This window comes from Melitaea cinxia, chromosome 11 (assembly GCF_905220565.1).
Source record: "Melitaea cinxia chromosome 11, ilMelCinx1.1, whole genome shotgun sequence".
In the NCBI taxonomy this organism is placed as follows: Eukaryota; Metazoa; Arthropoda; class Insecta; order Lepidoptera; family Nymphalidae; genus Melitaea; species Melitaea cinxia.
The window spans coordinates 14,617,793-14,638,346 of record NC_059404.1 but is presented as its reverse complement, the minus strand read 5'-3'; the positions used below and the strand labels follow the sequence as shown (position 1 = coordinate 14,638,346).

General features: G+C 36.6%; 1 protein-coding gene across 1 annotated transcript in view; it reads left to right on the top strand.

Moving 5' to 3' along the window:
- LOC123657640 (heterogeneous nuclear ribonucleoprotein R) overlaps positions 1–15,098 on the top strand; it is a 30,442-nt gene extending 15,344 nt beyond the window's left edge. The window contains exons 7-16 of the mRNA XM_045593162.1: positions 890–1,025; positions 1,740–1,873; positions 1,952–2,023; positions 2,106–2,255; positions 3,287–3,432; positions 5,393–5,487; positions 7,186–7,328; positions 7,898–7,957; positions 9,467–9,611; positions 14,995–15,098. Of these exons, the coding sequence (XP_045449118.1) occupies positions 890–1,025; positions 1,740–1,873; positions 1,952–2,023; positions 2,106–2,255; positions 3,287–3,432; positions 5,393–5,487; positions 7,186–7,328; positions 7,898–7,957; positions 9,467–9,611; positions 14,995–15,098 (1,185 nt within the window). The remainder of the gene's footprint in view (positions 1–889; positions 1,026–1,739; positions 1,874–1,951; positions 2,024–2,105; positions 2,256–3,286; positions 3,433–5,392; positions 5,488–7,185; positions 7,329–7,897; positions 7,958–9,466; positions 9,612–14,994) is intronic.
- Positions 15,099–20,554: the final 5,456 nt, after the last annotated feature.

Here is a 20,554-nt window from a genome sequence, read left to right as displayed (position 1 = left end):
ATTATATTAAATTTAAGGACTAGTTCCACGAGCTTTAAGATATGTCTGTTAGATGTTTTTGATCAATTTCCATTGTATTCAAATTAAAAATAATTTTAAATAAATTTTCTTTGATGATGATATCATTCCAAAATCGAAGTCTTCAAATTGTGGTGTCACTTGCAAAACTACTGTAGTGCAATCACTCGCTGGTATTTTTGCAAGATGCAATCATTTGCCTGATGAATATACGTATTCACAGTCACACTTGGGAGATTTAGAATTTAAGCTTTTATCATTTAAATAGCATGTCATTAATATCCCTCGGGCGGTGGTCATACACATTAATCCTTAATTTCACGATTTGATGTATGTTTTGTATGGAACACACACGTGTTTCACGCATCTGAAATAGGTTGTTTGTAATGTTCATGGCCGCCGCCCCATATAAATGTAATCACTGAATTTGTTTAAATGTGCCAACATAACACCTGTAATCTGATCTAGCCTCGCTTTTCCTGAGATATCATCCCGTTCTTTACTGTGCACCTCGTTCAATTTTAAGTTGCTTTCATTTTTTTTTTGTTACCATCACACTTTGTACTCGCTTTTTTTTTATTTTCACTTCATCAAACGGTCCACTTACAGGGTTAACTTTCAATTGGCTTCAAAAAGTTCTCCGGCTGAGAATTTAATATATCTCAGGCTCTCCTCTTTGCTCCGTAAAACACTTTCGGCTTATCATCCAAAGTACAGTTAACTCATCACAATTGGCTCTAACCGACATCATCTCACGCCGTCGCCGCGGACCCGCGCCGCTATCGGAACCGACCGCGATCGCAGCTCGGCCCGAACGATTCCGAAACGAAACCCATTTTTCAAAATTTTTCCCTTATTATTTTTCCCACAGCTCGATAATCACGAAATAAAACCGGGGAAGACTCTGAGAATTAAGATTAGCGTTCCGAATCTGCGACTTTTCGTCGGCAACATTCCCAAGTCTAAAGGCAAAGAGGAGATACTGGAAGAGTTTGGTAAATTAACAGGTAAAGTTTAAATCGAATGACTTAAAGAGTTGATAGTTGTGGGTTGAGTGCGTGGGGCTTGGTGTGGACCGCTGGGGTGCCCCGCTTGCTCCCGCTTGTCCCGCGTCCACGTCCCTCTCCAGTCATGGGCCGGGCGGCCGCAGCCGCTCCGGCCCGGGCCATTGGCTATTCTCCCTCGAATTGTTCTTGCAGCTGAATGATTATGAAATTCGAAAGGGGAAAAAGATTGGCGTAACGGTTTCCTTTAACAATCATCGTTTATTCGTGGGAAATATCCCTAAGAATCGAGATCGGGACGATTTGTTTGAGGAGCTTACTAGGCACGCACGTAAGTCCTTGTCGAATTCATAATAAGTGCTATTCAGTTGGCGAGGGCCCGCGAGCCGGCGCGCGGGGGCGGGCTCGCCGCGCGCGCGCCGCCTCGCCCCGCGCCGCGCCGCCTCGCGGCCTCTCGCGAAGTAGATCGCAAACGAAGTGTAACCTGACAATTGGCCTCCGCCTCGAGAATGCTCACTGGTAATGACTGGAGAATCTTGCTGTTGTTCTCTAGACTTCTTCAGTACCGTATATGTTCTCCTGGAATATCGTTTGATTTGCTTCATATTTTGTAGCGTTGAAATTGAATTTAAGCGAGGGTTGGAGGGAGCTTTATATTATAATTTCCGCATTTGTTTTGCCCCTTCGTGGCGTTATATGTGAGTTGTATGATTGCAGCCGGACTCGTAGAAGTAATTATATATAGTTCGCCCGATGATAAGAAGAAAAATAGAGGATTTTGTTTTTTGGAATACGAGTCTCACAAAGCCGCGTCGTTAGCTAAACGTAGACTTGGAACTGGTAGAATAAAGGTGAGAACAATACCATTGTCACGTGCCTTAATAATATTTATAGAGTATGCTCTCTAACTAATCAAATCTTTCTGACAGGTATGGGGCTGTGATATTATAGTGGATTGGGCCGATCCTCAAGAAGAGCCCGACGAGCAAACTATGAGTAAAGTAAGTCACTAACCTTTATGCAAATATGGAATGTCGGATCAAATCATAAAATCCTGTAATCTAATACATTGAATACTAACAGGTTAAGGTGTTATACGTCCGAAACCTGACCCAAGAAATTACAGAAGAGGCGCTGAAAGAAGAATTTGAACGTTACGGAACCGTCGAACGTGTTAAGAAGATTAAGGATTACGCTTTCGTCCATTTTGAAGACCGGGATTGTGCTGTTAAGGTTTGTACAGCGACTTTTGTTTGTCCATGAAATTAAGATAGAGATTTATTTCGTTTGAAAACCATGTTTGTTAATTGCCCTCTTTTTTTCAAATCAATTAAGGTAATTGGAATGTAGTGCTCATTGCTTAATGCCCTATGTCTGCCTTTTGCACTACTCAATAATATATTGTGCAACTAAGAACAAAATAATTTATACTAATATTGTAAAGACTAGATCGATTATAAACAAACTATCATCAGGAAAATTTAACGTAATCACACAGTAACATAGGTTAGCATAGGCGAAAATCGAACAGCCAAAATCGTGTAATCAACACGGGTGAAATCGCAGATAAAAAACTAGTTAATAAATTACAAATGATATATTTCTACTGTTACCGTTAACCGTCAGAACTATCAATCATATCCATTGTTGGTCTAAATAAGACATCCAAAATAGAAACTAGAATAATTGAGGACGCGAAGATTTTATCTACGATTGAAATTCTCGCTAGCTATCTGATTTCGTGATTACATCAATAAAAAAATATTAATGTAATTTGTATTGACCCATATTTTATGAACGATTAATTTACTATCGATTCAGATATACAGCTATCTTTTCTGATAATTATAATTCGTGCTAAATTTAAGCATCGTCGAACCGTGATACTTTGAAATCGTATAACGAGGTCAAGATTCCGAGATAAGCTTATCTATACCTAAAATAAAAACTTTTACTGGTGAACATAGAAGATGTTTTTTGGAAAAAACGTATAAAGGGTCTTTATAGGTCCAATAGAAGTCAAAAATATTTTTTTTAGATTTTTTTCTCTTTCTGTACATATGTTTGTCTCCGCATCATGCAAAAAGTACTGAATGAAAGTTAATGCGTTTTCTTCCTTTCTGAAATTGTATCCCTGGAACATCTAAATTAAAAACTAGTGTATTTTTTAACCATAATAAATAGCTTAGAACCTGAGATATTGAAATCTTAATGCGACCAGTCTCGGCGAATACTAGCAGGGTAAAATATTTCTTTGATGTCAGGCGATGGAAGAACTAGATGGCAAAGACATGGGCGGTGCCCGGTTGGAAGTGTCGCTGGCGAAGCCCCCGTCCGATAAGAAGAAGAAGGAGGAGATCTTGCGCGCCCGTGAACGTCGGATGACCCAGATGATCTACGGCCGCGGCGGGTGAGTGGTCTTCTGATAAATACTGTGATATGTGTTTATGATCTGGCGGACAAAATGGCGTAATCGCAATACGAGCTATTTCAAAATAACGGCAAGAGAACGCTAGGGCCATCCTTATAGTAAGCAGTTTTTAAATTCAAGCTTACGAATTGTCGTTAATAATGGGCTTGTAACAAATAAAAAGCAGTTTAGAAACAAAACGGTAAAATTAGTGTAAGAAAAGATTCTAACTTGTTTTATTTGCGAGCTCTTTCTATGACATACTGGCGAAAAGTTAATTGTATTAATATTCACCCTAACCTTTTTTTTAACCGACTTCCAAAAAAGGAGGAGGTTCTCAATTCGACTGTATTTTTTTTTTTTTTAACGTATGTTACATCAGAACTTTTGACCGGGTAGACTGATTTCGACAAATTTTGTTTTAATCGAAAGGTGGTGTGTGCCAATTGGTCCCATTTAAATTTATTTGAGATCTAACAACTACTTTTCGAGTTATATCTAATAATGCGTTTTTACTTGACGCTTTTTTCGTCGACCTACGTTGTATTATACCGCCTAACTTTTTACTGGATGTACCGATTTTGATAATTCTTTTTTTGTTGGAAAGGGGATAACCCTAGTTTGGTACCATGATAAGGAAACTAGGATGTGATGATGGAATCCCTGAGAAATCGAGGAAAACTCTCCAAAATTCGCAATAACTTTTTACTGGGTGTACCGATTTTGATAATTTTTAATTTAATCAAAAGCTGATATTTATCATGTGATTACATATAAATTTTATCGAGATCTGATAACTACTTTTTGAGTAATCTTTGATAACGCGTAACTTGACTATTTTTTCGTCGATCTACGTTGTATTACTCTTCGATGTAATTGAAATCGGTTTTTTTTTTCGTTTGCGAGCAAACACAATTATTTTATAAAGTACATGATAGAATGATTTCATAAAAAGGTTTTTTGCTATTAGTTGTATTACAACATTTTGTTCGCCACATGTTCCTAATTAGTGAGATATGTAACTCATAGTCTTCGGATAAGGTTTATATTATGCTGTTCAATTGCCACTGGTGGTGATAATTTATCGTCAAAATTACGTTTTTATCTACTGGTCTTACAGATAAGACATTTAAACTTTAACTATTTACAAATGTAATTTTAAGTAACTTGGAATAAGCTTTTAAAGCTTGTTTAAAATACGGTGCTTTATGAACCTTATCCTACTTTTTTATTATGTGTGTTGAATTTATAGAACGTTCAAACTGTAATTTTTAGGATAGATTTTAGTATGATTGGTTATAGTGATTTATCATCATCAGGCATTTGACTACTTCAAATATGAATAAATATAACTCAACAAGAAATTGTTTAATTTTGTATGCGTTGTTTGCGATTCGTTGAATTTTATTTTAACTATTTAGTAATCATGTTTGTAACATAATTTTTTGTAAAAGGGCATTCTTTAAAGTTTGATTATATGTAGGTCTTCTCCAGTAAAAGGTTTTTGTTAATGAGAGCATTTTTCTAGTAATTATCATCATCATTAGATCTTTACTCACCATTAGTTACACTAGGAATTTTAAGCTTTTATGTAGTTTTGTGTCGTCGCCGGTCGTTTATTTTATTTTATTTTTAATTTGGAAAAAGTTTATTAAATTGGAAATAGTTAATGATCTATTTATTTCTAAATTGAAATAAATTAAAGGACATTAGATTGCAAAGAATATACACTACAGAAGGTTATATTACATGACACTACAGAAAATTGCTGAATGTTCAGTAACCCGTACACTGTGATTTTATTATATGATTCGAAATCTTAAATAATTTCGCGTAAATAAAATATAACGAAAGAAAAAGCAATCCATTAAAGGATGGCGGTGGAGTTAAGTACTTGTCAGACGACCGGCGACGAACGCAGTCCAGTAGCGGTGGGTAACGTGTCGCTGTGTAATGTCAGATTTGATTGGTGCAGCTGCTCGCCGGTGCACGGCGCGCTGCGCGGCCGCACGCCGCAGCCGCAGCCGCGCCCGCCGCAGGCGCGCGGCGACTACGGTCAGTATGAAAGCGCCTTTACACCGCCACACACACACACGTACTAGCGACACACGAAACAGAACATATTCGCGCGCGTATGCGTATAAGAGCTTTGATAGATCGACTTAGATGCAAAATTTTAAGTATGATTTGTGTTTTTTAATGTTTTTGAAAGAATTGGTCGTAAAGATCTTTACAGAAGAATTTAGGCTTTTTAGCTATAACAATTTTTAAAATTATTGACTGGTCCTAAAATTTATCAATTAAAATTTATTTATACGTCTAATGAAACAATTACATTTCTCACTCTGCGTCATCCAAAGAAAACCTCAGTTTACCAACATGTTGTCCATTAGAATGAAGCTTCATGTGTAAAGGAACTCTGATTATACTTTTTGTAAGCAATTGTTCGGAACAGATGTTTTTTCAATCATTCCAGCTGCTCTTACGTCACATTTTCTTATTTTCTCGCAAAGATTACCACCTGCTGTGTTCACACCTGCGTTTTTTTTAAATGTCGCTATGACCCCTCTGACGACACGTATTGTAATGTTAAAATTGAATCGTTCGCCTTGATCAATGAACGATTTACCCACACTTTGTAATGGAATGTTTGCGCGTTTGTAAATTAACATAATTGGGGTTATCAGTGACCTTACAATAATGTATAATCGATTTGGTCGAATAATAGAGGAAGGGGGACGATTTCTTTGAGTTTGATGTGAAACAATATCAAAAGAACACGTGGATATATTAATCGATCTTTTATTGGTTAACAAGTCTATCTATCTAGCTCTCGGACTCTGACAAGAAAGAGAAGAGTGAAGACATATTTACTGAGAAAATATTGTAGCGTTGCTTAAATACGCCAGATATTTCTTCACTAGTTCTCCGTTTAAAGGAACCTGGTTTTACACAAACACAACGTACACGGTGTGGTGTCCACGCGCACACGCAAACTATGCTACTGATCCCCTACTAACAAATGAGGTTGTGACAATACACTGTAGTTTTTTGTTAATTGGTAATATAAAATAGATAAATTTTCCCACTCTTCCAGTGTATTATCGCAAGCCGACTCACATGTTTCATAACGCTATTTTCTAGGCTAGAATTAATAAGAGCTAGGTTTAAGTAGGTTCTGCATGGTTTCGAACTAAAGACGTAGAAGAAACGGAACACTGTTTTTAAATGAAATCTACGTTTATAAGAAAGGGCTATACTTTTTTTCTATGTTAATAACAATCTTAACAGACTCCCGAGTGCATGCTTGAACATGAAGTAATCATCGTCATTGACACCGCAGCGTCTCTACGCCGACCCTTGAGATATCTAATATTTGATCACCTGTTTTACATCGCTTTCAGTATAGGTTGTGGTGGTGGGAAAGAGGAATGCAAATCAGAAACCATATTTTTCCTAATTCAAAATTGTTTGTGTTTAAAAAATTCAAGTTTGAAAATTAGACAATTGAAGATGCATGTTTTTTCCGTGTGTCGATGATATATTTGACTGCGCCGTGTTCGTAGCGGTGTGTGTGAGCTAAGGAGACAGGTGGAGTTCCCCGTGTGCACAGCCTCCTAGTGGAGACGTTCGTATGTAAATGTTTGGTCGGCGGCGAGTATCGCAGAGGCTCGGATACCGCAGCCTACGGTAGCTTGTAAGTTAGCGTTAGTTTAGCTTAGCCTCTAAAAGGCCTGTGTTGTGTGTTTATAGATTATGATTACGACTATTACGGGTACGGGGATTACCGAGGTGGCTACAATGAGCCATTTTACCGGTACGATGAGTTCTATTTTGATTACGCGGGGCCACCGCAACCGTCCGCCGTCCGCCAGCCTCCCAACAGAGCGCAACCGGTGGGTCCCACACACACTAACTAATGTTATCATATTATTTTACTAGTCACTAGACGCTGTACTCATCATTGTTACCTTTCGGTTTTTTTGATTTGCCAAATTTTTATCATCTACTCTTCACTTTTGTTTTTTTTTGGTTGATTCCCATCCTAGGAGTCAGTGACTCGGTAAAGACAGTAGTGTGTAGGCCTGACGGTGGTGATCGGGCGGGGCGGCGCGGGGCGGGCGGGTGGCGGTGATCGCACCTTCAGGTCTGCATGGCTGCGGTTCCTCCGACTAACGCGCCCGACTCACCCCTCCCTGTTGTCTTCAGTTGCCATTACACGTTTGCCTCGCTTAGCATCATCCCGCGCTTACCATTCCTCATGTAGTGCTTCGCTTCGCTCGCTCTGTCACTAACCCCGTAACACGCTTTGAGCTTGGCCACCTCGCATATGTAATTAGATCAGGAATGTCGTTTTCGTATTTCGGAAAGCCCGTGTAACGTTCTTTATATTTCTCGTTGTTGTAACGAGGTAGAGAATATGTTAAGAAGACTTACTGACCCGCTTGGTAAATGCCTCACTCAGGACGAAGAGCTCGCTCTCGGGCCCAACTCGCTTTACTACGATCTAACTGGAGGCATTCAGGTACCCGCCTGCGTTAAACGTATTATATAGCGACGTATCGATAGGAATGTGCATTTTGTACTTGCGTTGGTTCTATGTTTAGTTGTCGACTTTAGAACGATTTTTAATTTGACTGGTAAAGCACATGAGTTACTAGTAGCGTAGATGTAGGTACCTGATTGTTTCTTATTATATTATTTATAAAAACGTCAACGATACTTTAGCATATTTTTTATCTCGTATGATACGTATTTATAATAGACAAGGCAGATATTTATGTGCAGCATGATGTTTTAGAATTAGATGAGGATATCCATACACCAACGATATTTATCTTAACAGAAAAAGCAATTTATGGTTGTGTGGATATTTTCAATAACGTATAACTTTTTAAAGGCATTAAATTATTGTATAAACGATTTGATCACTTAAATATCATTACTATTATAAACATCAGCCTATTCTTATGAATGATGAATGTGATTAGAATTCTAGATTCATCGATTTTTTTCGCTTTTAATAATAGAATTTATAATAACTAAAATTTATCAAGCACTTTTTTAGCAATATATGTATTGATTCGATGAATAGAGGATTCGTTAACATTACAAAATAAAATTATTTAATCGCTGTTATAGATTATTATTATTATTTAATTTATTATGCCTTAACATCAATGGTCACCACTGTCTTAGTAGAATTAGATGTTACATAGATAGTGAATGTAGAAATGATGGTGGCTCTTGATGAGAATATTATTTATATATTATTGTCTGACCCTCGCCGTCTAAGGACTGGTACTTCTCAAGTAAGCTTCAATTGTATTGAAAAGGAATAGTTGTAGTAGTACTTTGGGAGTTGCAATCTTTAGGCTTCTAATATCTTTTTGAAGACTATGAGATACATCTTAATCAGCCACATATCTGATTTTGCAGATTGATAGATCTTTATTACCCAATTCAAATGTAACACGCTAGCTATTAGGAAATTTGATTAAAAAAAACTGCAATATTCAGGATGGATTTTAATTAATGTAAGGAAATATAGACCATGAAATTGCAAATGTAAGGGTGGTATTAAATAACTTAAGCCAATTTTATAATTTAATTTAAATACTCGGAATCGCTTCGGCCGTAGATGTACTAAAATTGGAACGATACTATTTTAGAACCTCGATAGCAATTATAAAATTGAATAGACCATAAAACTGCAAATTTGAGGGTAGATTTCAATCAAGGATTATAATAGAATTTCATAATTTACAAATTGATGTGGATCTTTACTTTTTATTTCAAATATAACCCAATAGCAATCAAGAAATTGGATAGACCATAAAATTGCAATGCTAAGGTTAGTTTTCGATAAGTTAGCCAATATCGTAATTTATTTGAGGACCAACCAGATATTATATAAACTGCAGTTTTGAGGGTAGTTTTGAAGTCACAAACGAAAAGTTATTTGAGAGGTACCAAACTGAGCGGGGGTAACGGTGTAACGACAGTAAGGCAAGCTAAGTGTTGGGTCGCGCAGGGGGCTGGGTCATGTGGGACGGGCGCGCGCTGGGCGCGGCGCGGGGCCGCGGCTGGGGCCCGTGGTGGTGCGCGGCGCGCCGCTCGTGGCCGCCGCACGCCCAGCGCCATGCGTGGCAACCCGCGCGCCAAGCCAAGTTTACCAGGTGAGCGCCCCTGTATTGCTTTTATATCGCTATGTATGTATTCAAAAATCTCGTATCGCGATATGTACGATTTTATTTTTGTGTTACCCACACATTAGGAATTCTAAACATTTTTTTGAATATCATATCCAAAATTGACCATTCCAGCGGGGATCGGCCCTGCGTCTCCGCCTGACCGTGTCGGCGCTCTAGCCAATTAAGCTATGGAACGATGTACCCGTTAAAAATACCGTTAAAATTTTTGATGTGATGATTTTATTTTCGGTTTAAGCGAAAATAAATCAAAATAAATAATCATCAAATAAAAAATCATCATATCCAAAATTTCGATCTAACGGGTACATCGTTCCATAGCTTAATTGGCTAGAGCGCCGACACAGTCAGTCTTATCACGATGTTTATCCGGGCTAATCTCCGACATATAGGCTATATTTAAAAAATATATATATTACAAAAAGCGAACGTCTTCGGTGCGACAAAGCCAGCCCTGCGGTCACCAACCCGCCTGCCCAGAGTGGTGACTATGGGCAAAACACATGAGTTCACGCTATTTTTGGCGTAAACTTGTGGAGGCCTATGTCCAGCAGTGGACTGTATAGGCTGTAATGATGATGATATTACAAAAAACGAGTGTGTTTTAGACAACACGACTGAACTAAAACTTAGGAAATCTAACTTTCTCTCTCTCTCTCTCTACCTCTCTACCTCCCTCTCCCTGTCTATCTTCACTAACTTGTATCTCCTTCTCAACTTCCGTTTCCTCGCCCGATCACAATTTTCATAAAACTCTCCGTCACGAATTCACTTACTCCCCAAGTCAAGCGTGCGTACGGAAGTTTTACTTCAAAAATTAAAAATGATGGTACAAAGTTTGCAAACCAATTTGTTTATTATATATTACCAGCGACCCGCCCCGACTTCGCACGGTTGTAAAAACTATGTGTTCCTCTACTATATCATTGATGATTATATATTATACATATAAACTTTTCTCTGGGATCACTAATTTAATTTAGTAAAGAAAACCGCATCAAAATCCGTTTAGAAGTTTTAAAGATCTAAAATCATACAGATAGCGGGAAGCAACTTTGTTTTATACTATATAATGATGACAATTTATTATTATAATTTTGAGTTCTTAAACTTTGAAAGTCACTATGATCTGTTTCTATCTCTATAATTTTTGCTTAACTAAAAAACAATCAAAATTTTTATTAGAATTTCTGACATTTGTAGTTCTTTGGTGTTAACGAATACATGTGATAGTTGATTGTGTAGACCAGCGGCGCTATTAGTCCGTGTCTCCTATTAAACATTTTCGAAAGGCTCATTCAATAGGTTATTTTTTTTTCGTCTTGAAATTTTACTATGAAGTAGATAAATAAATTCCGCCCTTTAAAAGGGGAGGGCGTTACTAGATCAAGGGTTCATTTATCACGAGGGAGCCCTATATCAATAAATACGACAGATGTGGTTGATGGCTACGCCCCCGTTTTTTTTGTCTTTTTCCCTTTGTGCATTGACGCTGAGCTCCTACATACATAAGGAGGGTACACATTTACTTTTGAAATCGATAATTTCGTAGAGAACAAAAGATTGACATATAAAAATAGAACTTTCATTAATTTCTTTGTTGAAAAACGTTGAAGTACAGAAGGGTACGTAATTTTTGAATACGAAAATAATATTATTTGAATTAGTAAGTAATTATTTTGTTAACAAAATTGCTTCAACAAATTGTGTATACGCTAGTTTATTTATTACGGAATCTAATACTTTTGTATACGTCATGTAGTACGCAAACATTTGTGTAAAAATGTTAAGTTTATATTGTTACTGGCAATGTAACGGTGAATATTTTTTTGTAATTCGTAAGGTTAATGTTAAAATGGTGCGTGATAAACATTTTAGTAAGATTGTCAATAAATCGCTGTAAATATAAAAGCGTATAACTACAAAAATGACTTAAGAGATATCAATAAAAGCTTTTGTGATACTCTTATAATCGATTATACTTCTGATATTTCTACAATCGTTAATCGCTATTAACATATAAAACTAACCTCGACTATGTTACCCGTCATACCTTAATATTTTCCCTATTTTTCTCATTTTGCCATGTTTTTGGGATATAAACAATACAGATTTTGGTTTTGACAAATTTCACGCTTTAACAAATCCTTTACCGGAAAATTGTATTTAATCTTTATATATATAAAAGCGAAAGGTCACTCATCACGAAATCAGCGAAACTATAACAGCTACAAACTTAACATTTGGTAGGTAGAGGTTCCTTATAGAGCGTAGACATCTGCTAAGAACGGATTTTACGAAACTCGACCCCTAAGGGGATAAAACTGGGGTTGGAAGTTTGTATGAAAGTCCTATGTTTTTGAAGTAAGAGACCTGAAATTTAAAATGTATGCTCTATATAGATGGTGAGGAGGTGTCCAAATAATGTATCTTTAGAAAACAAGAATTTTGCGATATTCCACCGCTAAGGGGGTTTAATTAGGGTTGATAGTTTGTATGAAACATATACAACAGCTATAAGTTCGCCCGATAGGTTAATTATACTGCAGCCTGAAAATAAAACTAAAAATGTGGTGTATAGAGAGGTTTTATAAAAATAACTATTAAGTTATACTAAACTGTGCCTTTTAAAAAGTTACTCAGGGTGATAAGCATTTCAAGTGACTGAAATAAAAAAATAATTTGCGTTAAACATCTTGATAGTAATGCATATCTTCATAACCACGCAGACGTAGTCACGGGCAACAGTTAGTGTATTATAAAATAAAGTCCCCAAAAGTGTATGTGATCGATTCCCTCAAAATCTACTGAACGGTTTCATGCGGTTTCACCAATGGAGAGAGGGCTTCAAGAGGAAGGTTTACGGAACGGCTAAGCCGATTTTGATAGAGTTTCACTGGAAGTTTGCCGGGAAAACTTTGTGACACACTGATTTCAACGCGGGCGAAGCCGCGGGCACAGCTAGTAATATATATATTATTGATCATATCATCAATAACCCGTATATTTTTACAAACTTAAAAATTACCCAAATTCAAAATTTGTTAAAAAAATTTGGACTCACTCTCGGCTATCATTATTTATCTGATCCATCTTGTTTGATTTCAGCATGTTTAATGGTTTGCGTGTAATCTGGATTCTTATGTTTTTATCGGTAACTATCCCCTCCTTTCCTTATCCTTCCCGTCCTCGAAATATAAGATCTCCACAAACTTTTATAGCTCAGTCGAGTAGCGAGTCCATATTTTTTTATTTGATTTAAAAAGTTTGTGGAAGATCTTATTTATATAGCTAGTTTAGTTGTGTAATAAATATGTTGGTTGCAAATAGTTAAAAACTGTTTCGATTGGCTGTTTGAAATTGTCTCAATTGTTAACTTCTTTTTTTTTGGATCTTGGTCACATTGATTCAGTCACTATTTACTTATCAGTTTATGGTCAGATTTGTCTAATAAAATTTTTAACAGTTAACATTTTCAGTTTTTAACTATTTGTAACCAGAGTTAATGGTAGATAATAATTCTTATCATATAAAAATATTAACTATTGATCAACATAAATGGGTTCCAAAATAATAACTCAATTCTTATAAGATAATATTCGACATTCATTCAAGATACTCAATCTTTACTAACTGGTGGTGTTACAATTTGGAACTCATAATCTGACCACTCTGCTATTAACTATCACCACCTGGCCACGTAAACAACTGCTAGACGTTTACAAGTAGATTAAATTACATTTTAGTAAAATAAATACATATAGTCTAACACACTAAAGGTATACTCGTAGAATCGCGAAAATATAGATGTGGTATTTCCAGACCACTACTAAACCTAGCACTACAATTTTGTTACTGATCAGTATTTTTATAAGTTTGTAATTTATTTTGAAGATTTTGAGTTTCCGAAGAAATGAAAAAGACTGAAAAATAACTGTCGTCTTGAATCATAGGAAAGCTAATAATTTAATTACCTGTGCATAATATTAGTATAGCTGTCTCGTAATTACAGCGTGACCAGATTTAGTAGATTTCTACTTTTTTGGTAGATTTCGAGGTACCGATAACAGTATCTAGTAGGTAAAAATTATTTGGTATATTTTGGTAGAATTCACAATTTTCAAATATACTATATTTAAATATAGTATAGTTGAAAATTGTGAAAATTGTGAATATATAATAAATATACTACTTTTTTTCTTTATATTGCAAACCTCTCGAAAAAATGCTATTATCCTTTTCATCAAATGGATTGTAGCTATCTCTTTATAATATTAATTATTCGAAAGCTGTTGGGGGAATCCCACATGTATTGAAAAAATTGACTAAGTAGGTATATTTTTAATTTTTATTCTTTTAGTAACTATTCGTGCCGTGAGCCAGTGATGTAAAAGTTACCTATTTATCCGCGGAACTCCTGATTTTGGCGAATAAATACAGATAAAACGATTTTAGGGTATAATCTCCCGATTTTACTCCATTTCAGCACATGAAACTTAAATTATACGAATTTTGAGGTTTGTAGCACTCTTTGTACCTAAATTTAACTGTACATCATCTTCCTGCCCTTATCCCACTTATTTAGGGTCGGCACAACATGTTTTCCTCTTCCATTCCTCTTTATTATTCGTCACTTCAGCGCTTACTCCTTTCTTTCTCATGTTTTCACTCACACAATCCATCTGTTGCTTTTTTGGTCTGCCGATCGCTCTTCGTCCTTTGCCATTCAGTACATAAATGGTAATTAATGGTAATCTAACCTGTATTATCTAGGTTCTATGGAGTGAATATTATTGTCCTTCGAATGTAGAGGCTTCCCACAGTTACCAATTCCGAGTGAACACGAAATTTCAATAAAAAGTAGGATAGGTTAAAGATGCTAAGAAATAGGGCATTCAAATCAAACTAATGCACTCAAAATTGCTTTATGACAATTTTACCCAAACATAAAGAACCATAACTTGATCACAATTTAAAAATGCCTATATTCCTGTAGATTTTAATTTTACGTAATAAATATTGATTTAGCTTTGATTGATTTATGATGTTTTCTTTGTTCATCTTGTTGTTTTATCGTTATAATCAAGAGAAAAATATTATGCTTCTTCGTGGAGACAACAGCGAAAAACTGTCATAGATTTTTAGTATTTTCTCGTTCTTTTTTGGTAGAATTTAGTAGTATTTAACCTCTTCAAGCAGTAGATTCGATAAATGAAATCTGGTCACACTGCCGTAATTATCTTGTGTCAGGCTTTCGTGTGTTACAACATAGGTATTTATGAGAATGGTCTCAGTGATAGCGAGTGGCGGCAGGAGTGCAGTGTAGTGCAGAGGCGGCGTGGTGTTGCAGGTAAACGTAAACACGACGGGGGTCAGCAGAACGCTGGGGGGGAGAGCAAGCGGCGGCTGGGCGCGGCGGCGGCGGCGGCGCGCGGCTGGGCGGGGGGCAGCTAGCCCCGCCCCGCCCGCGCCGCGCGCCCGCGCGAGCCCCTGTCCCGGAGACACTACAAGCTGCGCAGGGGAGCACCTCGCCCGCGCCGCGCGCCGCGCACGCTCCGCAGCGTGAGACGGTCACGTTTACGCGTACGCCCGGCCCGCCCGACCTAGCGAGCGGACCGGTCCACTTTTTTCTATATGTGTTTTTTTTTATTTGATTTTCACGTTTTCGATTTTGTATCGCGACGATTCCGTAAAAATCTTAAAGTAGGACGTTATGAAATGTTTCGAATGTAAGTTTCCCGTTATGCTTATGTTTTCACTGTCGTATTAGCCGTATATATTTAATATATACTTTATTTTTTTTGTAAGGGCGCGCGGCCGCGGTTGCCTGTTTGCGGCCGCGCGTCGGGTCGCCGACCCGCCGACTGTCTGTTTTTTTTAATACATGTTATTCGATATATTTTATTCCTGCGAACGCATTTTGCGATGTGATGTGTATTTTAGCAGTAATTATTATATTATAAGGAGTTTGACTGTTGTTTTTTGACATACTTACAACTTAGGTTACACGAGAAAGAATTTATGGAATGAATCGAACTCGACGACTATCAATTACGGCTAAAATAATAGAACACCTGTAATCGATAACATTTCCCGACTGTGTTCCTGCTTTAGTTTTTTGCTTTATTTTTATTACATATGTCCCTTTAAAATACATTAGTGTGAAGAAGTAGTAATGTAAAGTTCAGGATTTCTGCAATGTTTATTATTATCGCTGTACTACTAAACTTTTTTGTATTTCGACCACATAGCATGTCCGTACTGTTAGAACTCTGACTTGTATCAATATTGTATCAGTTAATATGTGGAATAAATTTGCAAAACTGTGTTTGCCTTATTACCTGCTTGTTTTCTTTTATTTAAGCACTACCTTAATAACTAAATTTGTATATAAGTATTTTGTTTAATTAAATAAGTATTGGCATAAAAATTAGTACTTACATTTATTCGCTATATTACATACACATATTGTAAATACATACTTTGGAATTTAAAATTCAACTATTGGCAGTGAAATAATCGAAACAATTCTTGCGATTCACGGAAATTGCTTTAACGAATTCCGAATCTGTTTTGATATAATCCTTATTTTTTTAACCTATACAAATAAATAAATTTGGAGTGTCTTTGTAATATTAAAATTCGCTTTTTATTAAATTTATACGTATATATACACCCTACATATAATAATAATAATAATAGTTTAATTCAGAGATGTCCATATTTTTGTTAGTTACATTACTGTTAGTTTTAACAATTGTGACAAAACAAATTATACCAAATCAAAATCCAATCAAACAACACTAAAATCAAAATCAATATACTAAAATTCAATCAAACCTAAAATTAAAATCATCACCAAATTCAATCAATATTACAATAAATAAATTTAAAAAATACTAAAATTAAATCAAAACTGGAATTAAAACAAAAAAAAAACAAAAATCAATATTAAAATTAAAACAAAATTAAAATTAAAACTAAAATCAAAATTCAATCAATCAAAAGGTTAAAAATAATGACTTATTCAATTTAAATTCAAATTAAAAAATTACAAATACAATTATCACCGTATTCAATATAAATTCAAAATTAAAACCAAAATAAAAAATCAAAACTAAAATCAAGACAAATCAAAAATCAAAATTAAATGTCAGTTACGATAATTCTTAACAACTATGTTAGTTAAAAAAAAGCTATCTCAATGTATTTATTTAAGCTCGCAGCTACGTGTGCACCATCCCAGCGTCTCCAGGGGGGACTGTCTAGCTTATTTATTATATACGAAAATAACATTTTTTATATATTTTTTTGTCTGTCTGCCATTCGGTCTGTCTGTTTGTTCCGGCTAATCTCTGAAACAGCTGGACTGATTTTGACGGTACTTTCTCTGGCAGATAGCTGAATTAATAAGGAGTAACTTAGGCTACTTTTTATTTTAGATTTTTTTTTATAACTGCGAATTTTGATAATAAACTAACAATTTTCTTGAATCCCACACGGACGAATTGAAGTCGCGGGCACAGCTAGTATCACATAGTAATCGTCAATAGCTACTGTTCAGAAATATTAGCATAAAGAATTTATTCCATATTACCTAGCTCGATGGCGCAGTGATCCTGCTTTTTAATTCGTGGCTTGTGGGTTCGAGTCTCGCTGTGTTACTATTATCAGTCGGCTGTTACGTAAAACACACTTGCTTATTCTAGGTACAGACGACCATGTGTGTATGTTAAACATTTCAAATCTGAACGAAAAGTAAGTAAGAAGTTCGAGTATGGCTGATACTAAAGCAATCTTTAGTATGTACCCGAAAAGTATATAGTTATATTTCATTACTGATTAAACTTTTTACGTCTACACTAAACTCAGTATGAAAAAAATAAATTAGAATTAATTTTTAGACATTCACTGTACTTACATACATCCGCTGCCTTAATTCTAGATTCTCAGATATTAGCAATTACATTGTACTAAGACAAGGGCTAAAATTTAGGCAAAATTTTACTTGTACAAAGAATTGCTAAGTTGTTTTGTAAGGATTATAAAATATATCAAATCAGTGTCTCGGAGTATTAATTTCATCGTATTCAGCCTGTAACATCCCACTGTTGGGCATAGGCCTCTCCATGTAGGAGAAGGGTTAGAGCTTAATCTACCACGTTGCTCCACTGCGGATTGGTGGATATGTTCCCACTATGAGTATGGAGCTTAATTCACCACGTTGCTCCACTGTGGGTTGGCGGATATATTCCCTACTATCAGGTATTCATGATAACAACCGGGACTGACGGCTTAAGGTGCTCTCCGAAGCACGACGGGGAAAACCACAAGGACGGACATCCAAAGCGGAAAGAAATATTTGTACAAATACAAATATCCATTCTGATCGGGAATCAAACCCACAAACCGTCGGTGTTTTAGGCGACCACTCGCACCACTTCACCAGAGCGGTTGCTAATTCATTTAATTCAATTTATTTGATATTGTTTACAATATTCCCCACAACAGACTTAAAAATCGGCCATTAGAACATAAGTCAAGCTAGTATCTACTATCTACTAAAGTAATTTTACATACCTACTCTTATCAGCTAGTTTCTGAGAATAATTTATTGGTACTGTTATAAAACATCTAGAATCAGTATTTCGAGTTATCAAACGTCTGTTACGCAAGATATTGCTAGCTGCACTTGATAATCAGCTGTGCTCCTTTGTCCACCATTAAAATGTGTTAAATACAAAAGAAGAACAAGAACTTTCATTTACGCTGAAATTTTTTTTAAAGTAGAATACGAAGGGTATTAAAAATGAAAGACTTGTAGTACGTTAAAGTGTTGTATTGCGCGTCACACGGTGTCGGGCGGCGCAGCGAGACGCGCGGCCACGGCGCGGGGCGGCGGGCGCGGCGGCGGCGGCGGGCGGCGCGGCGCTCGCCTGCGCCGGCGCCAGCACGCCGCCAGCGCCAGCACGCCGCCGCCCGCGCACCCCACCCCCCACCACACCGCTCCACTGCCCCCGCTCGCCTGGCCCGCCACCTCGCCTGTACGCGAATACTCCTGTCTCCTTTCTCCGAAGTGGTGTTCGGATGTTTTCATCGCGAGAAAATTTCTTTATCCAAATTTAGATCGAGAATAGTGATTGAAAGTTCAAAATTCTTAGTTTGAGAAATTTACTGGCGATGAATTCCGATTTATACATGGTAGGGATTCCTCCAAAATATACCCAACTAATGCTTAGTTTTAACTTGAAGTTTATTTTAATACACACATTATTTAACGCGACAAACCTGAACTTCCACAATTAGTGAATATCGTATTGTATTGTATTATCTCTTGATCCCACCTAGTAATAAAATAGTTACAAAAAGAACTTTTATCAAATTCAGGTTTATTTCGCTAAATATTAAGGCTTTATAATATTTTTTTATCTTTCTTTTAACTTTATCAATTTACTTTTAATATTTTATTTCATGCAAAACTTTAAGTCTATTTTAATATATAGAAAGCTTTTCATGGTGCTGCAATGATAACTACTAGGCGACGAGAGCCTCTAGCGGGAGCGATGCCGATATTATCTGCTGTGTGGATGTACGAAATGTATGAGTTAAACCAGAATTTTGATCTTCAAACGCACAACAGCGTAAAAATGGCCTTCGGGAACATGTTCATCTAGATCTGGAACTCGATCGAACTCCACTAGCAACCTAGCGTCCTATATCGAAACAAGTTTAAGATGAGATAGTTTTAGCAGAAGAGAAAAATGAAAAGCAGAACGGATGCTCGGCGTGCATGCGACAGCGGTGAGTTGGAGGCAGGGGAAAGGGTGTATATATAGACTCACGTGTGCAGCGCCCGGTCAGTGCGGGGCGGCAAGCACAAGCGAGAGGACGACGAGCGCGGCGCGCGGCGCGGCCTGGCCCGACGCCGCACCGCCTGCGCACACCGCCGCGTCAGCCCGGGGACCGCTCCAGTGAGCGTCGTAACGCGTAATCCGGTACGTTTCCACTCCAGGAAGTCAGCTCAAGAAGGCATTAAAAATTTTTGTCTTCCATAGAAACGCACGGATTTTAAAGCGTGACACAAAATCGACCACTTTGTAAATGTCCGAGATAAATGCCAATGTTGACAGTATAAGGAAGACATTATCGTTTTTAAGTGATTGATTTTGTAATAATGCTTTCCAATAATAAATATCGATAAGGATTTACAGGATCAAGATATCCAATTCATAAGAGCACGTACGTAATCAATTATTGGAAAACATCCACTTTATTGCGAAATTCACACAAGAAATACTTGGCCAAGCTATTTTATAATGAAACCAATACTAAATATTCGCTACACAATTCGCAACATCACCAATGTATTTAGAAATATTTCAAATTGATGCAAGTATTTCTAGCGTTGGACGCGGTACCCCGGGCCCTATAGTGCGATGACTCAATGCAAGCTTCGTCCCATCGGAATTCAGACCTATTTACCATACAATAGTCAAAAAATCAAGAATTATGCTCACATTACAAAAAAATTCATATCTTTTTACTCCTGAGTCATCACAGTATAAAAAGAAAAAAAAGACGATTTTAAACAACTATTTCAGTGGAGCACAGTTTATGGATGTTTATGAAGAGACATGTTTTATGAAGAGATTTATAAAGTTTTTAAAAGGGACGAAGATCGTAAATAAAAAGATCCATAATCTTCCAACATCGTCAATATATTACGCTATACGGTAAACAGTTTAAATTTCATCTTCTAAACACCTACCTACATTTAACATATAAAGATATTAATCCTCCGAGACAAAGATTGCATTGAACCGTCAATACTGAGAAGTAAGATTACAGTGAATGTATGTTATATATGTTATTTAAGTAATATCATTTAACAGTTCTACAGTGTTTAGATA